The following is a 23,648-nucleotide window of genomic DNA, read 5'->3' as shown; positions in this document are numbered from 1 at the left end:
CTACTGCAACTTGGTAGTCTCTAATTTTTAAATTTTTTGTATAAACGCACATCGAGGATATTGTCTTCGCCATATTTGCGAAAAAAAAATTTTATTTTAACTTTATTAAAAATTTATCTTTCAAAAACCAAGCTGGAGCACTTAAAAACTCTTTACATGTAGGTGGTTTATTGTTTCAGACGGACTGCGGTCACACTGAAAACACTTCCGCTAACGGCCACACCAGAAAAGCCGCAATATTTTTCCAGAAATTGTTTTCCCTCAATAATTACGAAAAACTCAATTAAAACATGGCCAAGCATCATCCGGATTTGATTTTCTGCCGCAAACAACCCGGCGTGGGTAAGTCCTCACATATTTCCACCATATTTCAGTCTATAATCGTGTTCTTTATAATGCGGTAGCCATTGGACGCCTGTGTGAGAAAGACGACGGAAAATGTGTGATCTGCGACTCCTATGTGCGGCCCTGCACCCTTGTCCGCATCTGCGATGAGTGCAACTACGGCTCCTACCAAGGCAGGTGCGTCATCTGCGGTGGTCCCGGTGTATCCGATGCATACTACTGCAAGTCCTGCACCATACAGGAAAAGGATGTGAGTTCAGGGCGTTTTTTAGGGTGTATATTCCGATAATCTTTTACATATCCATTTGTAGCGCGACGGCTGCCCCAAGATCGTGAACCTGGGAAGCTCCAAGACTGATCTGTTCTATGAACGCAAGAAATATGGCTTCAAACAAAAGTACGCATCCACCAGTAGCTAGCCACGAAACAGTTTGAATTTATACATAAATTATTCCCACTAATTATAATTTCTTTACAGCTACTGATGTCCTCTCCACTACCTCGTACATTGCTAATACATTTTTATTGTAATTTAACATATAAACATAGGTTTGGATAAATGAATGTTTGGAGTTTCTTCTTATGCTTAGATAGTTAGGAGTTTCTCCTCGCCACCGATGTCGTATTGCAAACAGAGGCGGTCGAACTCCGCGGACTTTTTGTCCAGATCGGTGACAAAGTCGCTCTTGGGGTAGAACTGGCGAAGCTGCTCCAGGTTCCGGTTGATAGACTCTGCCGGCTTTCCAGTGAGATGAGCTAGAACCATGAGGTTGATGAGCGTGTCATAGTCGTTGTGCTTCTTCAGCAGCGATTCGCGTAGGACGGCATCCGCCTCCTCGTAGCGCTCGAGGCCCAAATGAACCACCGCCTGACCATTTAGCAAAGCCGGGGTGGGCTTGAACTTCTCACAGAATTCTTGATAAATATGAAAAGCGTCCTGCATCTGTTCCGTGCCCTGGGCGAGAGCTACCCACGCCTGTGCCAGTTGAGTCAGCGTGGCATCGTCGCTAATCTCCTGCATCTTGGCCACCAGTTGCTTGGCCAAGTCCACGCGCTGGAGGCGCAGCAGGCACTGCACAGACAATGCCATCGATTCCAGATTCGTAGAGCCATGTAAGATTTTTAGGGCGTTCTCGAACTGTCCATCATGGCAGTAGACAATCGCGGTAGCAATGTGCCAGATGTTGGTCTCATCCTCGTCGCCAGCCACTTTATCGGTGAGCTTCTCCAGCAGTTCCTCCGTGCGGGACGGCTGCTCAAATGCCTCGTGCACCAGACGCAGAGCCTGCAGGGGCGTGGTATTGTTCTCCTTGATGTCCGAAGCCACTATGCGTCCTGAATCGATCGCCAAGTAGGAAAGGTACATGTAGGACAGCAGTTCCGATGCAGCAGTTCCCTGCTCCGGCAGCACAACGTTGATCGAGCCCATGAAGTTGCCAACATAGTACTCATTGCGGGCATCGAACAGCACTGAGTTGGTGTCTTCTTCGTTTTGCTGTCTGCTCATTTTTATATTTTAATGGCTTATTGCAAAGAAATATTGAATTTATTATTTTGGGTGAGCTGGCTTTCCGTCGAGTTGTCAAAGTGTGACCGTATCGCATTTGAAAAAATCCCATTACAGTCTGTCACTAAATAAGGTGGTTTCATGATGACCCAATGCGAGAATTCATCTTATTATAACTATTTTATATATTTTGTTTCTCTTTAGCACTAGTTTTTCTGTAATCGAAGACAGAGAGAGCGAGAGTAAAACCTGTTGTTGTCCCCAACAAAGTCGAATACGACCTTATATTATTCCACCATGAGCGCCACCATTTTCCAGCCGTCTGGCCAGTGCTGTAAAGGCCGGCTTCAAATACCTTTGCATTTCTACTCTTTATTTTTAAACGCCACAAGTGTTTTTTTAGTTTCTTATCAGGAATGTACAATTCGAAAAGCCAAGACCTTGACCGGGAGTATTTTCCTAGCTATCATACTACCAGGTTTCAAAATGAACCGGAACCAAATTTGGCCGTGGTTGACCATTTTATGAAGATAACCCAACAGCGTAAGTAATTGAAACATTCTAAAATCGTAACAACATTAATGTGACGCATTGGCAGATGAAAGAGATTTGAAGAATCAGGGCATCATTGTGGAGAACTTGCGCTATGGCGAAGGTCGGCGAGTAGTGGATGTTTTCTCTGATAATAATACACCCAACCAGAGCCCACTTTTCGTGTTCGTACATGGCGGCTACTGGCAGATGCTGGACAAGAGCAACTCTTGCTCGATCGTAGGGCCACTAGTGCGACAGGGATTCCGCGTGGCCGTCATGGATTACAATCTGTGCCCTTCCGTGACCCTCGAAAAGCTAATGACGGAGTTCAGTCAGTTCCTTGAGTGGATTTTCAGATATGCCGAGCTCACACACGTTATGGAAATAACATTCGCCGGCCACTCGGCGGGCGCTCATTTGCTGGCCCGGATCCTCAACTCACCCGACGTGGTCAGTCCCCAGCGGAGCCAGATGTGCTGGGCTCTGATCTTCATGTGCGGTGTGTACGACTTGAGGGAGCTATACAATCTGGAATCGGTGAATCCCAAAAACATTCTGGGCCTCGACGGACGCAAAGCGGAGGGTCTGTCGCCCATGCTTTGGACGTACACTAATGTAGGTAGTTGGAGATCGACGCGGATCCATGTAGTGGTCGCGGAGCACGACAGTGGTACCTTCATAGGGCAGAGTCGGCGCTTTAGCGAGGTTCTGTCGAATGCGGGCTTCCACACCACCTTTAAGGTCTTTGCAAAGTACGATCACTTCGACATAATAGAAGAGACGGCCATAGATGAGTCCGAAATAGTCCGGTATCTGCGCAATATCCGGAATGAATAAGCTATTTGTTCAGTTATTTCATCGTTATTTTACTTTGTAAAACAATCTCTTAGTCTAGTAGTATGTATTCCATATGTACACTAGCATATTGTGGCTTACTGGTACGGGTGCGGGCACTGCAATAAATTAGCTTGGTTTGGATAAAACAATAACTGAAGAATCGAATCTCGCCGGAATAAAGTAATCTTTGACCGAAATTTGTTCACAGTAAACTCAAATTAGAATTGTATTCAATGAAATAACTCTTTGTTAGCAGATATATTCACCAGACCTGCGGTCTCTAAGGCAATCTATATAGACATAGTTGATCAAAGATTACTTTTTCGCGTAGGATTCTTTATCAGGTAAGTCTATCCGTCCTACAAAACCAAGTTGTATTTCGTTTTCTTACAAACAATTTTAAAGTATAAACAGTAAATAACGCATATTTTTTACATTGATTAATAAATAAACTAAAGTACTGTGTGGTTAGCCAGGCGAAGGAGGAGAAGGTGTAGGCTATGGCTAATCCTCATCCAAAATAATAATCTCCTCTTCAACGATAGGCTTTTTACTCGGATTAGAGTTTGGATTATGCGCATGGACGAAGTTGGCGTTCAGACTAGAGACAGAAATTATCTTCAGCTTGCCGTTAGGCGGCTCCTCATCATCCTTTCCGGCGGCAGTCTCGGCTCTCGTTATATCTATCACTTCCTCATTGGAGGTCTCTGCTACTATCTCCGCCTCACCTTCGGAATCGACATCGCTTACCTCGCCGTTGACCTTGAAGTTGTCCACAAACTCGTCCACGTCCTCCTCGTCTTCAGATTCCGACTCATCCTCAGAGTCCTCTCCGTTGTCATCATTGTCTTTCGAACCGGAGGCGCTGGTCGCCCCAACTTCCTTCTTATGTGCTGTCGATAATCCGTTCATAAGGGCAGCGACGGCGGCCGCTTTTGCTGCTGCTTGAGCACTGGTGCAGGGCTTGTCGTCGTCCTCTGCCAAAGCGGCCAGCTTGGCAGCCTCCTCGGCTGCTTTTTGGTGCTTCAGCTTAAGGCGCGCCTGACGCTCCTCCGTATTGAGTTCCTGCTCACGAACGAATCTAAAACAAGTCAAAATATTAGTTATGAAACGATGATTGAATTATCAGCACCACGCCCGCTTCTAAACTCTGCAGCTATTTGGTTGAAAAATAACTTTCTGTTATTAATAATTAAATAGCAGAGAAGCGAAGCCGTAACATAGTGGTGACAGTCTCAATTTGTGCTCACTTTTCCAAGACATCACTTATTTTCTTTTTCTTCTTGTTGTTCTCTTCCAGCTTTGCCAGCAGCTGCGGATCACTGACAGCCGGATCCTTGACATTCGCAGTGAAGTGCGTAACGGTTTCGTAAAGATCAGTCTTTCGTCGGGCCTGCAGCAGCTGCCCCACCTTGGTGAAGGCGTCTTCAGCTGAAAGGTATACAATATTTCGTTTTATATTTATTTAATGTTTGAAGTTAAAGCATATCGTTTACCTATCCTCTTCATCTCAAAGTTGGCCAGTCCAAGATCCTTCTCCTTGTTACAGTGCTCCAGCAACTGGACCACATCATTGTAGTCAGGGAACTCCCTCATCCGGTTCACAAAGGCAGAGAGTGTGCGATTAAAGTCAGGATATGGAGAATCCTTAAATGTTATGGCCTGCTTCAGCCGACGGCTGGCGCTTTTGCTTTCTCCGGTTAGATCACAGATTTTCTCGTATATTTGGCAAGCGCGCTTCTTGTAACGCTCCACCTGCAGATAGCTGGAGTCCTCGTCGTTCAAGTCTACATCCGCCTCCTCCAGCAATTCGATCCGCTTCTTTATTGTGGCCAGGGTATGATTTAGCTTTCGAATGCGTTCACCTTGTCGCTTGTCAAGGGTGGGGGAATCGGGCTCAGGTTCCTCCTCTTCTGCTTCTGCTTCCTGATCTTCCGCCCTCACTGGAGTCTTTTCCCGCTGCTCATCCTGCGTATTCCGTTGCGTGGGTGTAGACGATATCGGTTTAGGGGAATCCCTTGTTGAAGATTGTGGCTTCTCTCTAACCCTCGATATCTGTCGGGCTTTAAGCTCATCCACCACACTCTTAATATGTAAGAACACCATGGCCGGCTTACTCTTGATACCCATAATGGCCGATTCGACCACATCGCGGAAAGCACCCGAATTCACGAAGGATTCGTGCACATTGTAATAATAACTTGTCAGTTTGCCCTCAGCTAAGCGCTTCATTTCCGGCGTCTTCTCCACGTCAAGACAGAGCTTCAGTAAAGCCGAGTACTCTGGCGTGAAGGGGGCTCTAGCCGGTGGCGAAGCTTTCTTAGGCTTCTCCTTCGGAACTGTTTTTTCATCTGGCTGCCGTCTATCTGCCGGGGTTTCTGGTAAAGCGTCCAAATCAACAATTTCCGGGTGAATAATAAGCGTTCCGGTTACAGGCGGTGTCACTTTATTCAGTATTTTGTCTCCTGTTTCTTCCTTTTTTTCCTCCGGCTTTTCCTCGGTACTTCCAGTCTTTCTCTCTGTGTCCAATTTCTCTGTGGGTGGCGTCGTTGGCGGTGACTCCACCAAGACAATTGTGGCCGATGTTGTGGACTGCAACTGTTCTCTCTCCTTTTGCTGCTGCTGTTGCTGCTCAAAAATATGCCTTCGCCACTCCTCGTCGGACTTCTTGAGAACGGTTATGGGCTGAATGCGCTTGGTGACGGAAGGCCTCGTCACCGCTGAAATGCTGGCCCCAGGTAGGGAGTTCAACTCGAAGGCCGCCGCCTTGGCCAGCTGCTGTTGCTGCACTGCAGCCGGAATTGCGTTCGGAGGTGGCGTTGTCGTGGGCGTAAGTTGGGGCGTAATGCTAGTCGTGGGTGGCAAGTTCAGCAGCAGCGGCTCGTTTAAGGGAGCTTCAGGAGGTTGCGGAGGCGTTGCCAGCAGCCGCAGCGGGGGCGTTGCGCTAGTTGTGAATCCCTGCAGATTTAAAGATGCCAGCGGGGGCGCTACCATCTTGGGATTCGTGCTTCTAAAGGGCAAAGTGCGAGCGGCGCTCATTCCTGTTGTTGCGTCGGTATTAATTCCCGTAGCTTGCGGCCTTATTCGGAAGTTATCTCCTCTGCTGTTGGTCGGTACCGGTGTGATCTTGGCCATCGTCGTGGGTCGCACAATCGGTGGATTGATTTTGTGGGGAAAGGCAGAAGTTGGAAGTAATACAGGTGGCGGTGGTGTCACCTTTTGCACCATGTGAGCGGGCGCGGGCGTCTGCTGGGGCATCTGCTCCTGAATTATCTGTTTATTTGCCTTCGATGTCACCTTGGGCGACACCCTTGGCTGCACCATGGGAAGTTTTTGTATCGTCATGGATTTGTGAGTGATTTGGTTAAAAGCGGGAAATGATGGTTTTTGAAGTAGAGGCGATTGCAGCTGGACTACATTCTGTGTGTCCATCACCGCTTTCTGCAGTTGCTGGGCCATCTGTGTCCTCTGTTGATGGCTAGCAGCCGGCGACGGTTTTTGTTGTAGGCTCCCAGGTGGCTTCTTCTGCTGCTGCCCTAACGGAACTTGCAGTGGTCCTTGCAATTTTCCCGCAATCGTGCTTTGTGGCAACTGCTGCTGCAGTTGTTGAACTTGAGCAATTGGCGCTCTCTGCTGTTGCAATTGTCCCAAGTATGCTCTATATTGCTGCTGCATTTGCAGTTGGTCGACAGATACGATGTTCGGTTGTACCACTGATGGCTTAGGTGCTAATTGAGAAGCTTTCGGTACTTGTTGCTGTAGTTGTCGCCCTTGCGCCGTAATGGTCTTCGTCACTGGCTGGTGGATTTGCACCTGGGAGATCTTCGGTGCTGGCTTTTGTTGCTGGACATGCACCTGGATGGTTTTCTGTTGTTGTATATTCATAATTGTCTTTGGTGGCTGCTGGTGAAGTTGTGCTCCGACCGCCGTTTTTTGTTGTTGTGGCTGTTGCAGAGGCTTGAGTTGCTTTTGAACTTTCTGTTGTTGTGGTTGCTGCAGGGGCTTATGCAGTTGTTGTGGTTGCTGCAGGGGCTTATGCAGTTGTTGTGGTTGCTGCAGGGGCTTTTGCTGTTGTTCCACTCCCAATGGTTTCTGTGGCTGCTGTTGACCCAGAGAAGCCCTTTGCTGCACCTGCGCCACGAGTCCTTTCTGTTGTGTCTTCTGCTGCTGCTGTTGTTGTTGTAGCTGAACGGCGAGCACCTTTTGTTGCTGCTGTAGCTGCTGCAGCATTTGACCCACTGGAGCTTTAGCTTTCCCTGAACTAAGCACAATTGGCTTCTGCTGATGTTGATTTGGTTGCTGCTGACCTATCCCAACCGGCGGGTGAATCTTCACTGGCATTCCCTTTGGCACCACTCCTGTGGGCTGTGGATTGGTGGCTTTTCCAATGGCTGCTATACGGTATTGCGGATTGGGTGTAACCTTCACTTGGTGACTGGGCACAGGGGTTATCACAGTATTCGGACTGGGCGTCTTGTTGGTCATCGACCATGCCACTTTCTGGGGAGCACTCAATCTCATGTGCTGCTTAGCCTTCACATTGTTGTTAATGCTGTGCGTGTTGTTGTTGTTGTTGTTGTTATTGTTCTCGGTTAAAGTAATGGGTGTATTTCCATTAATTGTCGAGTTGTTCTTCTGATGCTTGGTTACTGTAATGCCACTAGGGATGTGCATAGATTGCAGAGGATCCGTCGGTTCGCTGATAATTGGCTTAACAGTCACTGCACCGACTCCGAGCGAGGCTTTTGGTATGTTGACAAGTTTGGCGGGCAAACTTTGTCTGATGTATGGGGTCGCAGCTCGGAGTGGCTCCTCCAGACGTCGACGCTTTGGTCCGGATGGTGACTGCGGAAAAAGTAATATGTTAATAATGAATAAATATTTCTATGTATTATGGTGAGAAAAATGTTGGATTCTCATTCAAATCTATCTTTAAAAGAAAACAAACCAAAGACTTCTCAATTACTAAAACCTTGCATTAATTGAGAAATATTTGAACTTAATTCTCAGGTAATATATTAAAAAATTGCGACTAAGACCACTTATTTAGGTTCTTCGGGCGACCTGTTGGCCCAGTGCATTTTAAATTTGAATGAAAATATCAACAAACAAAACCGCTTTACGCGCACGTGTCTGTGTGTGTGTGTGAGGGGATGTTTTGGAGACTTGCGAGCGCGCGCTTGGAGAATTGTTTTGATTTCGGCCCGTATTAGCGCCCACAAATTGCGTCTCAACACACACATACTTCGAGAGAGGGGCGCTGCGGATGAACGCGAACGCACACAAGCTAGTAGGTCTCGGCTAATGTAATTAGTGCTCACGATACGCCAATGCAAGTGCAAGACTCCAAAAGTCTCCATTCAAACCGTCCGGCAACACTGCGCGATATCTGCATATGTGTGGGTGGGTGTGCATGTCGTGTCTCGCTCTCAACAAAAGCAGCGCGAAAAAAATTAATTCCACACTACGCGAATCACGCACACACACTTGGCCAACAAGCCTATTTAAAATCCAACTGTACTTTTTCACACACACAGCGGCCCGGCCCAATGGGAAATTACCTCTTCCTCCGAGTCCGAGCTCAGGTCAACGCATACCACCGACGCAGACATTATTCCTGTCGAAACGACTCGCTCCGAATTTATTCACTTTTCTGACAGCCCTTTGATTCGATCGGGTTTCTTGACATTTGGACTCGCTCCCGTTGCTGCCTTCTAGTTTTTCACGCATATGGGCGATTCGCCTGCTTTGATCTCCTATTATATGATTCTCCTCTCTCAGTTTACTCGCTTAAAAACAATTACAACTTTTCTCTTTCCTAGTGGTGTGTTGTGAATTATCGATAGTTGATGGCTAGCAGTCTCCATATAGTGGAGAGATTTAGGGGCACACTAAAACTACGACTTGCCATTTAAAATTTGTTCAAGTTTATAAAATTCTTTACAAATCACAAAATTTAGGAAACCCAAATCTTCATGAACCTGATTAATGTTCTGTATGCGACTTTAGGCCATATAAATTTAAAATGTACTGTCCTTACACAGTGTTGCCATATCGACTACAATAATACATCGATTAATACCAAAATATTCAGCAATCCGATTGCTTGGTTTCGGTGGATTATCGTGCTTTAATATCACCACTAGTGGACAGCTGTTCTAAAAGGAAATATAAAACAACGTTAAATAGTAGGCGGGAAACAATCCTAATCGCACAAAAGTGAAACGAGAACATTAAATATTATTGTTACTAAAAAAACAGCCCTACTATAATTTAATTTTTTTTATATTATTAAACTAGTCAATTTAAAGCTTTGCATTTGTATTGCCAACAAATTCAATTTTTTTTTTAAATAGGTTGCTAGTGGTGACAGTTGGGCGATACATTAAAGTGCCTAATATGAGACACGAACCATGGCTTAAATCTCGGGTTTGTGATGTGAACGTTTTGCGAAATTAAAATACTACAAATGTTTGTGAACTTTTGTGGTATTTTGATTTTTCTCAGCTGTTCAACAACTGCCGGGACAATTTTCATTTCATTTATTTAAGTCTTACTAATTTTGTAAAAGTGCTTGGCTGTTTTAATTTGTTTGTGTTTTTTCAAAATTGAAGCTTTATTATGCGCAGTCATTGAAAGCGGCGTCAACAAAAGGTAAACTTATTAACGATCATGGTTAGGACCTTGCTAGGTCTGAATCTCTATTGAAAAAAAAAAAAAAATGATGCAATTGGAAGAAGTTTGAATGCAACGCATTGAAAAACGATAGTGGGTTTATTTCATCATAATCCAAAATACCTCGGATTTTATGTTAAATTCGTAAAAAAGACCTCCCAACAAAACAGCTTTTAAAACTAGACCCACTCCAAAAAGGCAAATTAACACAGGCATAATCAACCAAGATTAAAATAGTCATTATATATTTTTACTGCTTGCTTTATTCAATAAACTTTGCTTTGCACTTAAGTATACTTTGTTATCCATTATATAGCATAATTTACATTGAATTTATGTATATAGAGGTTAATCCAATATACTTGACTTTACTTGTACCCAACAAATGCTCATCTCTCAACCTATAGTCCCTTCTTAACTTTATATACAATATACGAGTAATATGTTGTTATTTAGTATTCCGTTACATTAATATTTGCTCAATTGTAAATTTTGTTTTGTTTTTAAACATTAAATATAGATATAATAGACTTGATTTTCTTTGGAAAAGACTTACAATATACAGCTAAAGTCTGGCTACACATCTATATTGCGATTTCCAAATATATATATTATATATGCGATATTTTTGTGGCTTTGTTTTTCGCAAACAGAATTTGACTAGATCAACTCGTGGGTCTACTCCTTGCCGTCGTAGAAATCCCTTCTCCGAATACGAATATTGCTCTATGGACTCGCCCAGCACGACTTTCGTTGTCTTTTCCCCAGTGCCCTGTTTCCCATTTTCAGTTACCCGCTCCCCACTTACCGATTCCAGTTCCCGAGATTTCACCTAGTGGTGGAAATAGACGTATCTGTAAGCAGGCTACATACATCCTCCTCACCGACTAACCCAAAATTCTAAATCCTGACTAATCAAACATAATAAACAAGCTTAACTCGACTCACACATACAAACTAGGGTCGTTCTCGCCCCAACTGCTATTTTTCACTTAATTATTGCTAAGACCCCAGCATCCCCTCCACTCTCCACCCTCGAATCCGCCACCCATTGAGCACCGTTATTTTATTACTGTTTACCGTTCTCGAACGTCACTAGCGTCGTCCCTTTCCGCCGCGAGCAAGGAATAACGGAAGTGTGCCAATTCCAGTGTCAGCCATTGAGCGTTTCGGTGTGTTAATTGTTTTTCTCCACTCCGCCGCCCTTCGCCTGTTTCAAGTGCATTAAAAAGATCATGGGTGGTAAATTAACTTATTGGCGCGTCACTTCGCCGGCGACCGTCGTCGTTCCTCGGTCGCCAGGGCTGCTAGTTAACGGTAATTGATGCCTTATTTTTGTTGCTATTGCTGACAATTGTATGTACAGTAAACACACATAAATTGCACGCAAACTGATAGTCGAACCTCTATATAGCGATTTTTTTTTGCTTTAGAATTTACAACAAAAACTGTACATTTTGTGCATTAGTAAGAATCATAAAATTTAGAAGAGCCAGACAAAGAAGCATGCCAAAGCCACCGGCTTGAGAGAATATTAATTAAAATTAAATACATTTTCTTTCTTTTCTTTTTCTGCACCCCGAAAACATTCTAAATACTAAGGTTATATGTTCGATCTGCACCTGGTGTTTCATTCGTCCGATTTGTACATTTAAATATAATTATGTTTCTGTACATACATTGCGACATATTCATAATACAATCATTTACAAGATTTATGAACTAGTTTCCAATGCTTTAACAAGGGTTGATTTTGTAGTTTTACTTTGACTAATTAACTTACTTAAATCTTTTATTCCCCCAAAAGGGTTTCGTTTTCTTTATATTACTAATATTTTGTAAATTCTAAATACGTATTATAACCATAGATGTTTTTAACTTACTGATATTTAAAGATGAGTTTGTGCAATTTAGATTTTATAATTTTGCCCTATTATATATATAATTGTAGTTATTTATAACTAATAACGTTAATAACTATCTGGTTTTTAGGCAAAGGGTTGGGATCTATACGAGACGCTTTTGATAGACAGGATCAGATATAGCTTAAACGGAGGATCGAATCGAAAATTGAAAAGAGTTAAGCTTAAAATATTCTCAATCTTTAAAACGATATTTATGAATATTTTTATATGACAATTTTATCGGCAAATCATAGTTTAAAAATCTCATAACTCAGTCAAAAAGAGCCAAAGAGTCTGCATACTTCAAAATTCTAGAAAATCAAAATTTTTTATCAAATTTAAAAAAATTTAATTATATATATATAATTATAAAATATTGAAAAAAATGCAACATTTTTTTTTCTCACTGAGACGTCTAGATTGACGAAGCTGTTAATGCTGATCAAGAATATATAGGATTTATAGGGTCGGAAATGAGTTCTTCTACTTCTAACTAATATTATAATACCCTAAAAGGATATAAAAGTGGGGTTAAACAAGTAGTATAACTCTTAATATGTTTCAATTCTATAAATTAAATAAGATTTGGCTGTTGATGAGAGACTATTATTTTGGTCTTTAATTGTATTTATTTTACAATTTTAAACGATAGATGAATTAAGCTGTATAGTGAGTGTATGTAGAGTGTAGCCGGCTGATTGATTATAGATTCTGTCTTTAAGCTATAAATTCTATTCACACTTGAATCCCAGCTTACCAGAGACCTCCATTATGATCACTTGAACCCATCTCGCCTATGGCTTAGAGAAACTCCCGGAAAGGCTCGTCAAAGTTGTCATTGATATCCGCGAAAGTTGCGCCATTATTGCCCACGCCCACACCGATCCCAACGCCCACGCCCACCGCCGTGTTCCCATTGAGTATGAGCGTAGGTTGCTGCTGCTGCTGCTGCTGGGGCTGCATCATGCCGGCTCCCATGTGGCCATGACCCAGCATCGTCTGCTGATGCTGGTGCGGCGGCAGGTGAGTGCCTTGCTGCTGCTGCTGCTGCTGCTCCAGCGGCGTCTGCATGTGCATCGTCTGCGGCTGGAGGCTCTGCATCGTGGAAGTGGCTGTCACGGCGGCAGCGTTCAGCAAGCTGCCATCGGTGGCGGCCAGGAGGGCGCAGTCGAAGGCCCCGCCATTGGTCAGAGCATCCTCAAAGCAAAGCGTTGTGGCACTGGTATTTCCATTTGTACCATTTGCTGTTCCGCTAACCCCGCCGCCTTCTGCTGTGAGATTGGAGAGCAGAACACCGCCAACGGCCCCGGAGTTGAGCTCCATGGCTGCCGCCTCCTCGTTGCGCTTGGACAGAATGATGTGCGTCAGATTGATGATGTAGTTCTTGGCCAGCGTCAAGGTCTCGATTTTGGACAGACGCCGTTCCATCTCCACGTGCGGAATGACCTCGCGCAGCGACTGGAACGCATCGTTTAGGCTGTGCATCCTCATCCGCTCGCGCTCATTGGACTCCAGGCGCCGCAGGTTTCGCTCCTTGGCATTCAGCGCTCCCTTGCGCCGCCGATTGGCATTGGCGTTTGCATTGGAGGAGCTGGAATTAGCGCTATTGGGCGTGAGGTTGGATCCGCAGCCCCCAGAGCCGGCCTGCTGGCTCCTTCCTCGACCAAGGGATCCCTGTCCGCCCTGGGAGCCTCCTGGTGGATGACCGTTGTTGGTGGTGCTGCTGCCGCCTCCATTACTGCTGCCACCACCACCACTCGTATCATCGCTCTGCGAACTGGAGTCCGTCATCTCGAGGTCGTAGGTGTTATTGCTTACCTGAAAGTCAACAGGGAAGTTTGGAATGTCTGAAAATGATGGCATCTCCCTTTCCTCTGGAAGCTAAGAGGGAATCAGTCCAAGTCCCTTACCTGTGAGGTGCGTCTGGTGGCTCGTCGCACCGGTCGGGTACTGCCCTCCGCCGATTCTGGCGACAGACCATTATGTCCGTCCGTATTGTAATTGTTATTGTTGTGATGCAACTGCTGCTGCAACTGCATAAAGTCATGACTGGTCATCAGTTCCGTCAGCTGGGTGGCATCCATGGTTAGGGAAATGTCCAAATCCAAACCCACGGTGAGTGAATATTCCGCTGAAAGAAGGACAGCTTAAGTTGGAGCTTGAAAGAATTTAAATTTAAAGTGAACGGCTTCTAATATTAACATTTCACATGTTTCATTAGTAGTTACTGGGTTACTTTTTAGGCAGGATCATTATCATATTGCCTAATAGCTTGGTTAAACTTTTAAAATTCCTCTAATATCTTATAAAATTATGATTCCTTCTCGGTATATAATCTACAAATCCTTCTAGCCATTGTCCTGGGTAAAACCTGGCAGGTAGCTTTTACTAAAGAGATTAGATTTATTTAAGAGATTAGCTTAAAGTATGAGTCCAAAGTTGACTCTAGATTTTATAGTTTTCTAAATTCTGTAATCCAAAAGTTCCAGACAGCTAATGAAGAATTTACATCATCGTAAAAACGAAATATATATGATATTTGGTGTTCTATAAAAACATATCAGGATTCATAAATAATGTTTCTTTTGTAATATTCTTTTGAGTTTTCAGTATGAAAACTGTGAACGCTTTGGGTGTCTAATTTCCCACTCATTTATCATTGTTATTCTTTGATAATCCTTATCTGAAATCGATATTTGCTATCTACATCGAACATTACACGTGACTATTTGACACATAAATTAGGCTTGATGACACATATCTAATATTACTCCCTAAAAAATTATCTCGAATGGAAAAAAAGGAATTCGTTTATTAATGTTATTTGATTCGATTTTATTACAAAAGTTTTATGATTTATGCCCCACAGTTACACTAGAAATATTTCATATTTATTACCCAGAAAGTTTTATACATTTTCTCATCTAAATAATACTAAATAACAAAAGAAAACTATATATACAGAAGAGTTCAATTAAGTAAATATACTTGACTTATGTGGTTTTAATCAAATAGTCCACTAATTAACTTTGTTGACTGCTTTAAGAATCTGAGAACAGTGCTAATCAATGGCTGATTATTAAATAGTGAAGGGATAATTTAGTGCACTTCTTGGAAGACATTGCTGGTCAAGGGTCAGTCGGCGTGAACAGGATTGCATTGTACTTGAATTAAAAAGAAGAATGAAGCTGCGAGCAAAACGGTTACCGATGAAACGCGATTGCGGCGTTGTCGTTGTTATGGTTATGGAATGCCCTTTGGCTGCCAGCATTTGACCCGGAACCCGGGTGCAGCATTTAAAGCGTGGGACAGACCAATGGACACGGATATCCGGGGGACACGCGGACACGGAAACCCAAAGGCGCCCGGGCGGTGAACATCGACTTTGCTGTAATAGAAAACGCGCACTTTGCGGTGCATTTTCTTGCCCGCTCGGCGTTGAGTGAAACAAAAGTGTCGCTATTATTTAACGACAACAGCTCCTTGGGCTCTAGACTCTTTGGGGTCTTTAAAAGAAATGTTAAGAGAAATGACTGCAACACAAAGCTTAACACAGCAGTGGGTCTTACCCTTCAGGAGAAGGGAATATGCGTTTTCTGACTATACTTTGTCTCATTGGAAATGTTTTGATTTAGTTCATAATCGTATGTTGATGATGAAAATGTTATTCCATTACTTGAGAGTGGTTAAATGTAACATAAAACATATCAATTTTTAAATACCTTACATGAAAACATAGAAATGTAAACCTAATTAAGCACTGACTAACTTTAAAACTAAACAATTCTCTATATAGATCGCATTCTAAAATATCATGTTCTATTAATCCAAAGCGATCTCGAAGTCCTTCTAGACTCTTCACCAGTAGCAGTGTATGAGGCTGTAACATTGCACTTAGGTCAAATTTGATTTTTATGTAATGGCCAGGAGCAGGGGTATTAAAAGAATTCTTAAGAAGGAAAAGCGGGAGGTCCAATAAGTCGCCGATTTGTCGCCATCCGATGGCCTTAAATGCAGATCCTAGCAACATGTTGGAGGCTTGCACTCCTTGCCGCCGCCGGTGGCGATTACACTGAAATTGCAGCTTCCTTTTGTCTGGCGTTGGCCCGGAGGGCACGAGGATCTTAGCAATGCAGCCGGCAGGCAGCACCTGGTCTTGTGTAATATTTATTACGCTTTCTAGTAAATAAAGCATACTTTTGCGCGCCTTTGTTTGTCCTTTCCTCTGCGTGGGTCGACACAAAGTTGCCACAATGCGGCACTGCATTTGACAAGTATTGGGAATTCTGTTGAGCTTTCCAGTGGAATGGAGCTATGTCAAGTATGAAGGACTTCAATTCAGCTTCGGGTATTCGATTTAAGAAAATTAACAATGTTTTGAAGTTGCATGAGGAGCTTAGGTTCAACTCTCGGTTTTGCTTTTCATACATTGTTCCTAATGTCCTTATTCCACAAGCCCATTTGAAAGAAAGTATAGTACCGAAACCACTTAAACTTTTACCTATCATTCTTTAATTTCTTCAGTATTATAATTATATTTACGAAATAAATCAGATTCTGGCATGTAGGTTTTAAGTTTTTTGTATATTCTTTTGTACACACAAAGCCTAATGTTTAACTATTTATAAATCCCTGTTTCTTAATTTCTTATATTTCACAAGTTTTAATAATTGGTGTTAAACAGTTTAAAAGGACATATTCTATAACTTCAACTTACGTTTAATTTTAATGAATTAAAGTTGTTCTGCTTGTTAAGTTATCTTTGAGCATGCATGTCACAAAATCACGAAAACACTTTTTCCAACAATTCTCACTATTTTTTTGGGAACTTCAATATATTTTATTATTTTATTGTATTACAATCAATATTATACACTTTCTGCTTGTCTTAAAAATCACTTTATTGTTTCCCTCTCTCAAAACATTAATTTCTAATCATAAATTTCTTGTTTTTCAGCACAATTCGAATATATTTTTCAAAGTTTTGGAGCTACGACCGAATCGCGATGAATCAAGTATCGAAACTGAGCGCCCACCGAGAACCGGAAACGCGGAAACGCTGAGGATGACGGCCACTTGTGGAATGGCTGCAGCCACGAAGCGACAGCGTCGGCAGACCCGAGTCCAGGCCAAAGGCGAATCACAGGCCTCGCCGAGGAGCGCCGAGCTGAGCAACAAGTCCACCGCCCTGGAATGGGCTGGGGCTTCTACCCGCACGAAGGCCCGAATCGAAGCCAAAACTGGCGAATGGAGAGCAACTGAACGGGCTCAAAGCCTGAGTCAAATTCTGAGTGAGTTTCGTTATTTTCGTTTTTTGTGGAGAGTGGAAGTTGGCGCAAAGTGTCTGGAATAATTGTTACCCAGTAGGATCGATATATTGGAAAACTGTGAACACTGTGATCTCCCTTGACCTAATCCCTTAAAGTTATTTGAATTAAAAACAAATATTTAGCATTATTCTTATTATATTACTTATATCTTCTATAACCCCTTAGTGTTTGATAATTTTTTTACATATTTTGGATGGTGAAGGATAACTTTGTATTCTTTAATTACTCTGTATACATATAAGTTGCCTTTAAATAGAAGTTGAATACCAATTTCTTCCCAAAACCAATACACCCAACAAACAGTTTGTCAACAGGAAGGCCACTGCGTCGTAGTCCTTATCACATTACACGTTATCCCGGTCTAACACACACTCACACACACACAAACACTGGGGCAAAGCCACCCCATAAGCCTCATTCACCCAACGGGGTGGCTTGTGTTTTGGAGTTTCTAGACATGCACACCACGTGCTCGGGCCCAACTCCGGACCGGACCGGGCCGGGCCGGGGGGTACTAAGGCCCAGGGGGCAGGGGCACTGGGAGGGAGTACGACATGGTCGTGGACTGGGGCATGGGGGTGCCTGGGTGCCTGGGTGCCTGATTAGTCCCGCTGACGCATGTTGCTCTCAGCGGCCTGCATTCGACCGCGGATGACTTCCCACTTGGCCGACGCCAGCTCCTTTGTTACCAACTCCGATTGCCTGGGCTGGCCGGGCTGTATACTGTATACTGTTATTATTATTATCGTCTGTTTGTCCACGCTCTTGTTGCTGTTGGTTATCACAGTGCTTACGTCCTTATCGGGTGGGTTTTTATCTCATGATAAACTATTGTCGACAGATAATAAAATGTTGCCAGAAAGTTATTTAGCTTTTCCGAATGTTGCGAGTTTCCCCACGCCAACGAACGCATGTGTGTCTTTGTGGTTTTTATATCACATAGATCAAAGGGTTTTATTTTTTAATATTGTCAGGAATATTGAAGGACTAAAGGATTGAAAGTTGTGTATTGACTTTTAAGAGGAAGCGAAAGTTATGGGGAGTTTCATCTGAACAATTTTTTTTAAAAGAGTATGGATATTATACATTTTAGTTTTTGATGTTCATTAAACCCCTTTTATAATTGATAAGCTAGTCTTTCTAATATTGAAAAACTTGAAGTAAAAATGTAATTAGGAGCTCACTTTAATTACCAGAAACTTTGAAGGCTCTTAAAGTAAGTAATTTCCTACTACGCTGATTCCAAAAATGAATATTTGTATATATATTTTTAGGACAATATTTACTCGTGGCAGTCAAGAGTCTGATAAAAATAAGAAAACTTGAATGGCAAGTGCAGTGCCTTGCAGTCACGCATCCTTCGTCCTCTTTGTTCACAAATTCCTCTTCACCCAAGTGTTGCCAAATGCAAATTGACAGTTAATATTTTTAAACTGGCAACTCTATTCCAAGGGATGGCTGAGCAAAAAAATAAAATAAAGAGTGGGCCGGGGAAGCTGTTGTCGACAAGGACATTATGTAAATCACACGGCGGCGGCAGGGTAAAGCGTTGGCGTACTATCTGCCTCCTTTAACCCCACCCCCGATGGGTGGAAATAATAAACAGGAAGGAAAAACAGAAAGAGCTGCAGAAAGGCAGCTAGTGTAGCCGAGAGCGGCTTACAATCCTTGGAAAAGGACCTTTTGATTATTCCCATTCAGCAAAGTTTTTGCCCGTTTGCGGCCTGCACCACCGAGGTCGTTCGCTGCCCATCAACAGTTGGTTGTGCGGGTCTGGACCCATCCTGGCTGCAGTCCTTACCCTTAACTTATTAAACCTATCATTGTACTCGACATTTCGTCAAGGACCAAACCGAGTAAACAAATGCACTAATACTGCGAATATGTTTGGTTGTGGAAGGAGAAATACATTTGTTAAGTAATTGCTAAGAGAAGAGTTCTTATTTATGATTTAAAGCATACAAATTCAATTAAAGATTAATACAAAGAAGTATGTTTATAAAACAAAGTAAATCATATAACTAAATAGCTAGGAGTCATTTCTTTAGAATCATTGTAATAGTGCATATACAAAAATCTTTTCAAAAGTAATAACTATTTAAATTCCAGTTAAATGACTTATTTACTGGTTCGTTTATTTTACCTGATACTTGAATTATTAATACATATTTACCACATATATATTCTTCAAATACTTAGACAACTATAGATCTATCCAACAGTTTTTGGATAATTATAACTGATTATTAACCTTTGAAATTCTATAATAACCAAATGATCTACATTTAAACTCTTGTAACAATAGCAAAGTTAGATTCGTAAAAAAAGCGTGTATTCGTATATATTAAATAGGATAATTTCGTTGTTAATCTATTCTTTTCTCTCGCGCTCCCTTCAAACCCATCAATCATGGCAACCGCAAAACTGAATTCAAATCCCAACCCCGGGCGCAGCAGCAACCAACAACGCCTTTAATGCAATCAGGAGAGAAGTCTTTACCACACGACCGGCATTTTAAGCAGCCCGCGATCGACATGTTTAAGACACAAATTTAATCATGGCACAGGGCACACAGGGAATCCTCCATCTTCCCAATCCTCCATCGTAGCCATCAGGCCTCTAAGTCGACGCTCAGCGTCAGGCAAGGGGAATCACACCCGCGGTTATTTAAAAATGCTAAAACAAGAGAAAATATTGTTAGGCAATAATAAATAGAAAGGGGGCGTTGGGTTGTGAACGAGCGAGAAAAGCTAAGTAGACGACCCTGCCCTCGGGGGCCAAGCCATCCTACGCGACCTGTCAAATGTCAATAGCAAGAAAAAAATAAATCGTCCTTCTTGTCGTCGTCAACAGCTGCTCAGCATCCTGGTGCCCTTCTCCACCGATCACTGGGTCTGATGGCGACCCTTAGTATTTCGGACGGGAGCAGGAGCAGGAGAAGAAGGTTGGTTGGTCAGTCAGTTGGCATATTTACATTTATTATGGCAAACTCTCACAGTGCCGAGCCTGACGACTGTCGTACACATACTTCTTACATAATCGGCTTGTAATATTTACTCCCCTGAAGTTGGGGCTGGGAGACGAGATGTGGTTTCCAATAAATATTGGGGTCAAATCGATCAAGAGTGGGAGAAGTGGGTATTTATGGCAGGATTTTTAAGTGAGTCATAGAAAGTTCTATGAATTTAAAATCAATTAAAATAGTGGTCAAAAATAAGTGTCACAATATGATATAGTAACAAATTTGTTCAAGTTTGATAAGGCTTCAAACATTAAATCCTTACCCTTCATACATATTTATAATTCATTCTTAGTTTACTCTCATTTACAAATGATATTTACATGCTTAAAAATAGCTCTGCTTTAAGGACATCCTTTGGTCTGCAATTCAAGGAATATCTTTACAAACTGGTACTTACTCAAGGACTTGGCTGCTCGTTAAGTCTTTGAAAAGGGAAAATAAAATAAGTGCAAATAATTATTATTTACACAGTGGGCCATGGGAAACGAGAGAATTTATAGCACACATTTTGATTTAACGATCCGGAAGGAGAATATATGTAACATACCATATATGCAACATGTATGAAAGGCGGCTTTTAGCATGCTCTCCCTCGTCCTTCTTCGTCCTTCGTGCCATATTTATTAACCCTCCTCTCCATCCTTTGGCTGGATTCGCTTCGGTGGCTCAAGAGCTGCTAATTGGTGTGATTAAAAAGTTGGAGGCGAGCATTTTAAAGATATAACCAAGGCAAATATTGCGCATACGTCATGTGGACGCCTGCCTGCCTTCCTGCCTGTTTTTTGCGACAACGCCACGCCCTTAACTGCTTTACAATGTTAATGTAATCAAAGTTTAACTTCCGCCTGATTTGTGATCATTTTCATAATCAAACTTTAGTAGCGAAAAAGTATAAACTCATTGCAGGTGAGCCTTGAAAAAGAAACAACAACAAAATTACATCTAAAAAGGTTGCTTTTGAAAAATTAGCATTTAAATTACGGGAGAAAGTTCAATGAAGCGCTATTAATTGGAATGTCCTAGCCGGAATGGCAAGTGGGGGTAAAGTTGGCCAGGAGGAATGGTTAGGAATAGGATAGGATAGGATAGAACCAACCGCGCAATGACGTCTTTCGCCTGCCTTTGATGGCTCGCAGTTTGCACCTAGAAAATGACACGATGGATAATTGTTATTGATGGCGGATTACGAGACTCTGGGAAGTTATACTTGGGGAACGTTGCGGAGCCATCGAATGTCATAGGCATTCATGGCAGGCCTTGAGGTCTGTTAATGAGGCATTCGAGATTTACATAAGTTGTCCTTAACTTTAATGGTAAATATTTCTTCATTATACTTTGGTTAAGTCTGAAAATGAGCCTAAGCCACGTACAAGTAACAAATTAAATTAATAATCCTCAACATTCTTCTAAGATTTTCCCAACAAATGTTTTTAAGATCTGTCTGCTTTAAAATTTATTAATACACCATTTCATAAGACTTCAAATCTACAACAATTTATGTATCACTTCGGTTATTCAAATTGTAGTATTATTTTACTAAGATATGCAAATTATACATAATAATTTTGAATTAATTTATTATGTAGTTTGGGTAACACTTTCACATTCCGGCAGGGCGTCAAGGACATCGGCATCACACTTTATAATCACATTATGTGCCCACCTATTCCTCCTTCCTCATGTGTGTATGTGGTATATAGGATGAAAAACAGCAATGCATATTTTAATTTTCGCACACCACGAGACAAATACAACTCAGGGAGCGGATGAGGGGGCTCAGTTCTCGCCTTGGCGTCCGACTGGCGCCGCTTTGACCAGGCCGCAAATGAGCAACGCCCCCTGGTCCACCCCGTAGTACACATTTTCCCGCCCTCAAGGCAGACGCCGCCACCCTTTAATCACCCATCGGGGCACACATACACTTGCAAAATACACAGGAGAAAAAATGGTGTAATGTTATGAGTAAAGGGTTCTCCTCTCAAGGATTAGGTATAATTTTATTTAATCAAATCAGAATTTGAGATCGCTTAATAAATAATTTTGAAAAAGGTTTACTTATGTTAACTTATGTTAAGGATATCAAAACGTATAAAATCATTTCAACCCATTTTTTCATTCGTTTCCGGTCTCAAGACCATATTAAAATAAATTGTTTAGAGCAGAGCGTACTCGGAAAGAAAAATGCAAGGCACAGAATATAGCTGAGAAACTTTCTTTCTCTAATAGATAAGATTCTTTATCCTCATTTAAAACTGTAAAAATCATTCACATTTTCTATAAAACAGTAAAAATAAGGTACTCAAAAATAGGTATTACTCTTTTTTAGCGGTGTAGTCTAGTAAAAGGGAGAACAATCTATTTACATTTACACCAAATGTACAAATTTATTTATCGGTGAAGCGGTGGAGGAGCAGTATAAAGCATTGGGCGTTCGAATGGTAGGGTGATAAGAAGGGGGCGATGGTGGTGACAGGAACTTGGAGGCAAACGTCAAACGCAGAAAGTGTTTGCGTTGGCGAATAGCGCGCAAAAGTAGGCAACGTTATCTCGGCTAGCTGCGGTGAGAGTGTGTGCAAGTTTGGAAAGGAAAGCGTGTGGGAGCGAGTGTGTGTGTGTGTGTATGGGTGTTCCAGTGGGTGGGAGGAATGTGGGGAAATGGATCATGTTTACACACATGAACGAGAGGGAGGTGGGTGGCGGCATGCTGATGAGTTCTGTTTGTTGTTTTTCTTGAACAAACTTTAATTGTTTTTGATTTTCCTAAGGATTCAAGTGACGCGATTTTTATTTGCCTCTTGTTTGCTCATCAGGAGGATGTTTGTGGGATGACAGTATGTTCTTTTTTGAAGCCTTTTCAAATGCTCAATTGGCAAAACAACCCCAGAGGGGGAATATAACTGGAGGAACGCTTCGCTCTCGACTAATTATATGTACATTTGTTGAGCTTCTCCGAAAGAGAAAGCAATGTTATGATTGAGGGGCGAGAAACTTGAAGAGTTGTGGCAAACTCTTTCAATTGCCTGCCCCAGGATTCTGTCTAAATGCATACCAAATACACTGGTGAAAAAGTGGTGTCAATAATAGAGGAAGAGGTCTTTTAACACATTAATTCGGGGAAAGAGCTAACATTAGCATTGATCGTTGTTTACATGCCTGCAGAGTACGAACAGGTACATTTTTTAGCTCGTGAGTATGGACTTTGGGACTTATATTTAATAAATAAACAGACCATAATACGGGTTGAATTTTCCAAGTGTGCCGGCAGTCAGGTGATGCAGTAACTCTGCTTTTCAGCATTTACCACTTGAAAAGGTCCAACAGCCAATTGCCCAAATGTCACGTACTCTGGAACTTTTAGGGGGCTACGTGTAAATGTCAAAGGTATGCCGATGGGGAAACGGGGGTCTTGGAATACCGCTAATTGTTGCACATGTTGCATACTTCACGATGCACTCCCAGGCCACCAATTGCCAACTGTATGCACTCGGCTTAAA

General features: G+C 42.4%; 6 protein-coding genes across 6 annotated transcripts in view; 3 read left to right on the top strand and 3 right to left on the bottom strand.

Annotated features, from left to right (window-relative positions):
- Positions 1 to 11: 11 nt before the first annotated feature.
- On the top strand, positions 12 to 909 carry Phf5a (PHD finger protein 5a). The gene is made up of 4 exons (XM_020948277.2): positions 12 to 342; positions 405 to 595; positions 657 to 742; positions 824 to 909. The coding sequence occupies exons 1-4, from the start codon at positions 291 to 293 to the stop codon at positions 828 to 830; spliced, it is 336 nt and encodes a 111-aa protein (XP_020803936.1). The 5' UTR covers positions 12 to 290; the 3' UTR covers positions 831 to 909.
- Positions 850 to 2,096, bottom strand: epsilonCOP (coatomer subunit epsilon). Its single transcript, XM_020948275.2, has one exon. It carries the CDS (start codon positions 1,850 to 1,852, stop codon positions 932 to 934), a length of 921 nt encoding a protein of 306 aa, XP_020803934.2. The 5' UTR covers positions 1,853 to 2,096; the 3' UTR covers positions 850 to 931.
- A 70-nt stretch (positions 2,097 to 2,166) lies between these two features.
- On the top strand, positions 2,167 to 3,744 carry KFase (kynurenine formamidase). Its single transcript, XM_020948276.2, has 2 exons — positions 2,167 to 2,395; positions 2,451 to 3,744. Exons 1-2 carry the CDS (start codon positions 2,269 to 2,271, stop codon positions 3,221 to 3,223), a joined length of 900 nt encoding a protein of 299 aa, XP_020803935.1. The 5' UTR covers positions 2,167 to 2,268; the 3' UTR covers positions 3,224 to 3,744.
- On the bottom strand, positions 3,228 to 9,088 carry Daxx (Daxx-like protein). Its single transcript, XM_020948271.2, has 4 exons — positions 8,785 to 9,088; positions 4,720 to 8,068; positions 4,474 to 4,654; positions 3,228 to 4,304 (listed from the first exon to the last, which is right to left on the bottom strand). The coding sequence occupies exons 1-4, from the start codon at positions 8,833 to 8,835 to the stop codon at positions 3,728 to 3,730; spliced, it is 4,158 nt and encodes a 1,385-aa protein (XP_020803930.2). The 5' UTR covers positions 8,836 to 9,088; the 3' UTR covers positions 3,228 to 3,727.
- A 632-nt stretch (positions 9,089 to 9,720) lies between these two features.
- The window catches only part of LOC110180591 (uncharacterized), a 29,487-nt gene continuing 15,559 nt past the window's right edge, over positions 9,721 to 23,648 (top strand). Inside the window, exons 1-2 of the mRNA XM_086837265.1 lie at positions 9,721 to 9,877; positions 16,760 to 17,093. Coding sequence (XP_086693391.1) covers positions 16,868 to 17,093 — 226 coding nt within the window. The 5' untranslated portion in view covers positions 9,721 to 9,877; positions 16,760 to 16,867. The remainder of the gene's footprint in view (positions 9,878 to 16,759; positions 17,094 to 23,648) is intronic.
- dimm (basic helix-loop-helix family member dimmed) lies at positions 12,517 to 16,887 on the bottom strand. Its single transcript, XM_020948281.2, has 3 exons — positions 16,520 to 16,887; positions 13,713 to 13,933; positions 12,517 to 13,620 (listed from the first exon to the last, which is right to left on the bottom strand). The coding sequence occupies exons 2-3, from the start codon at positions 13,884 to 13,886 to the stop codon at positions 12,604 to 12,606; spliced, it is 1,191 nt and encodes a 396-aa protein (XP_020803940.2). The 5' UTR covers positions 13,887 to 13,933; positions 16,520 to 16,887; the 3' UTR covers positions 12,517 to 12,603.

This window comes from Drosophila serrata, unplaced genomic scaffold (genome assembly GCF_035046125.1).
Source record: "Drosophila serrata isolate PLE 108 unplaced genomic scaffold, ASM3504612v1 contig_302, whole genome shotgun sequence".
Lineage (NCBI taxonomy): Eukaryota > Metazoa > Arthropoda > Insecta > Diptera > Drosophilidae > Drosophila > Drosophila serrata.
This window is presented reverse-complemented; position numbering and strand designations above follow the sequence as displayed.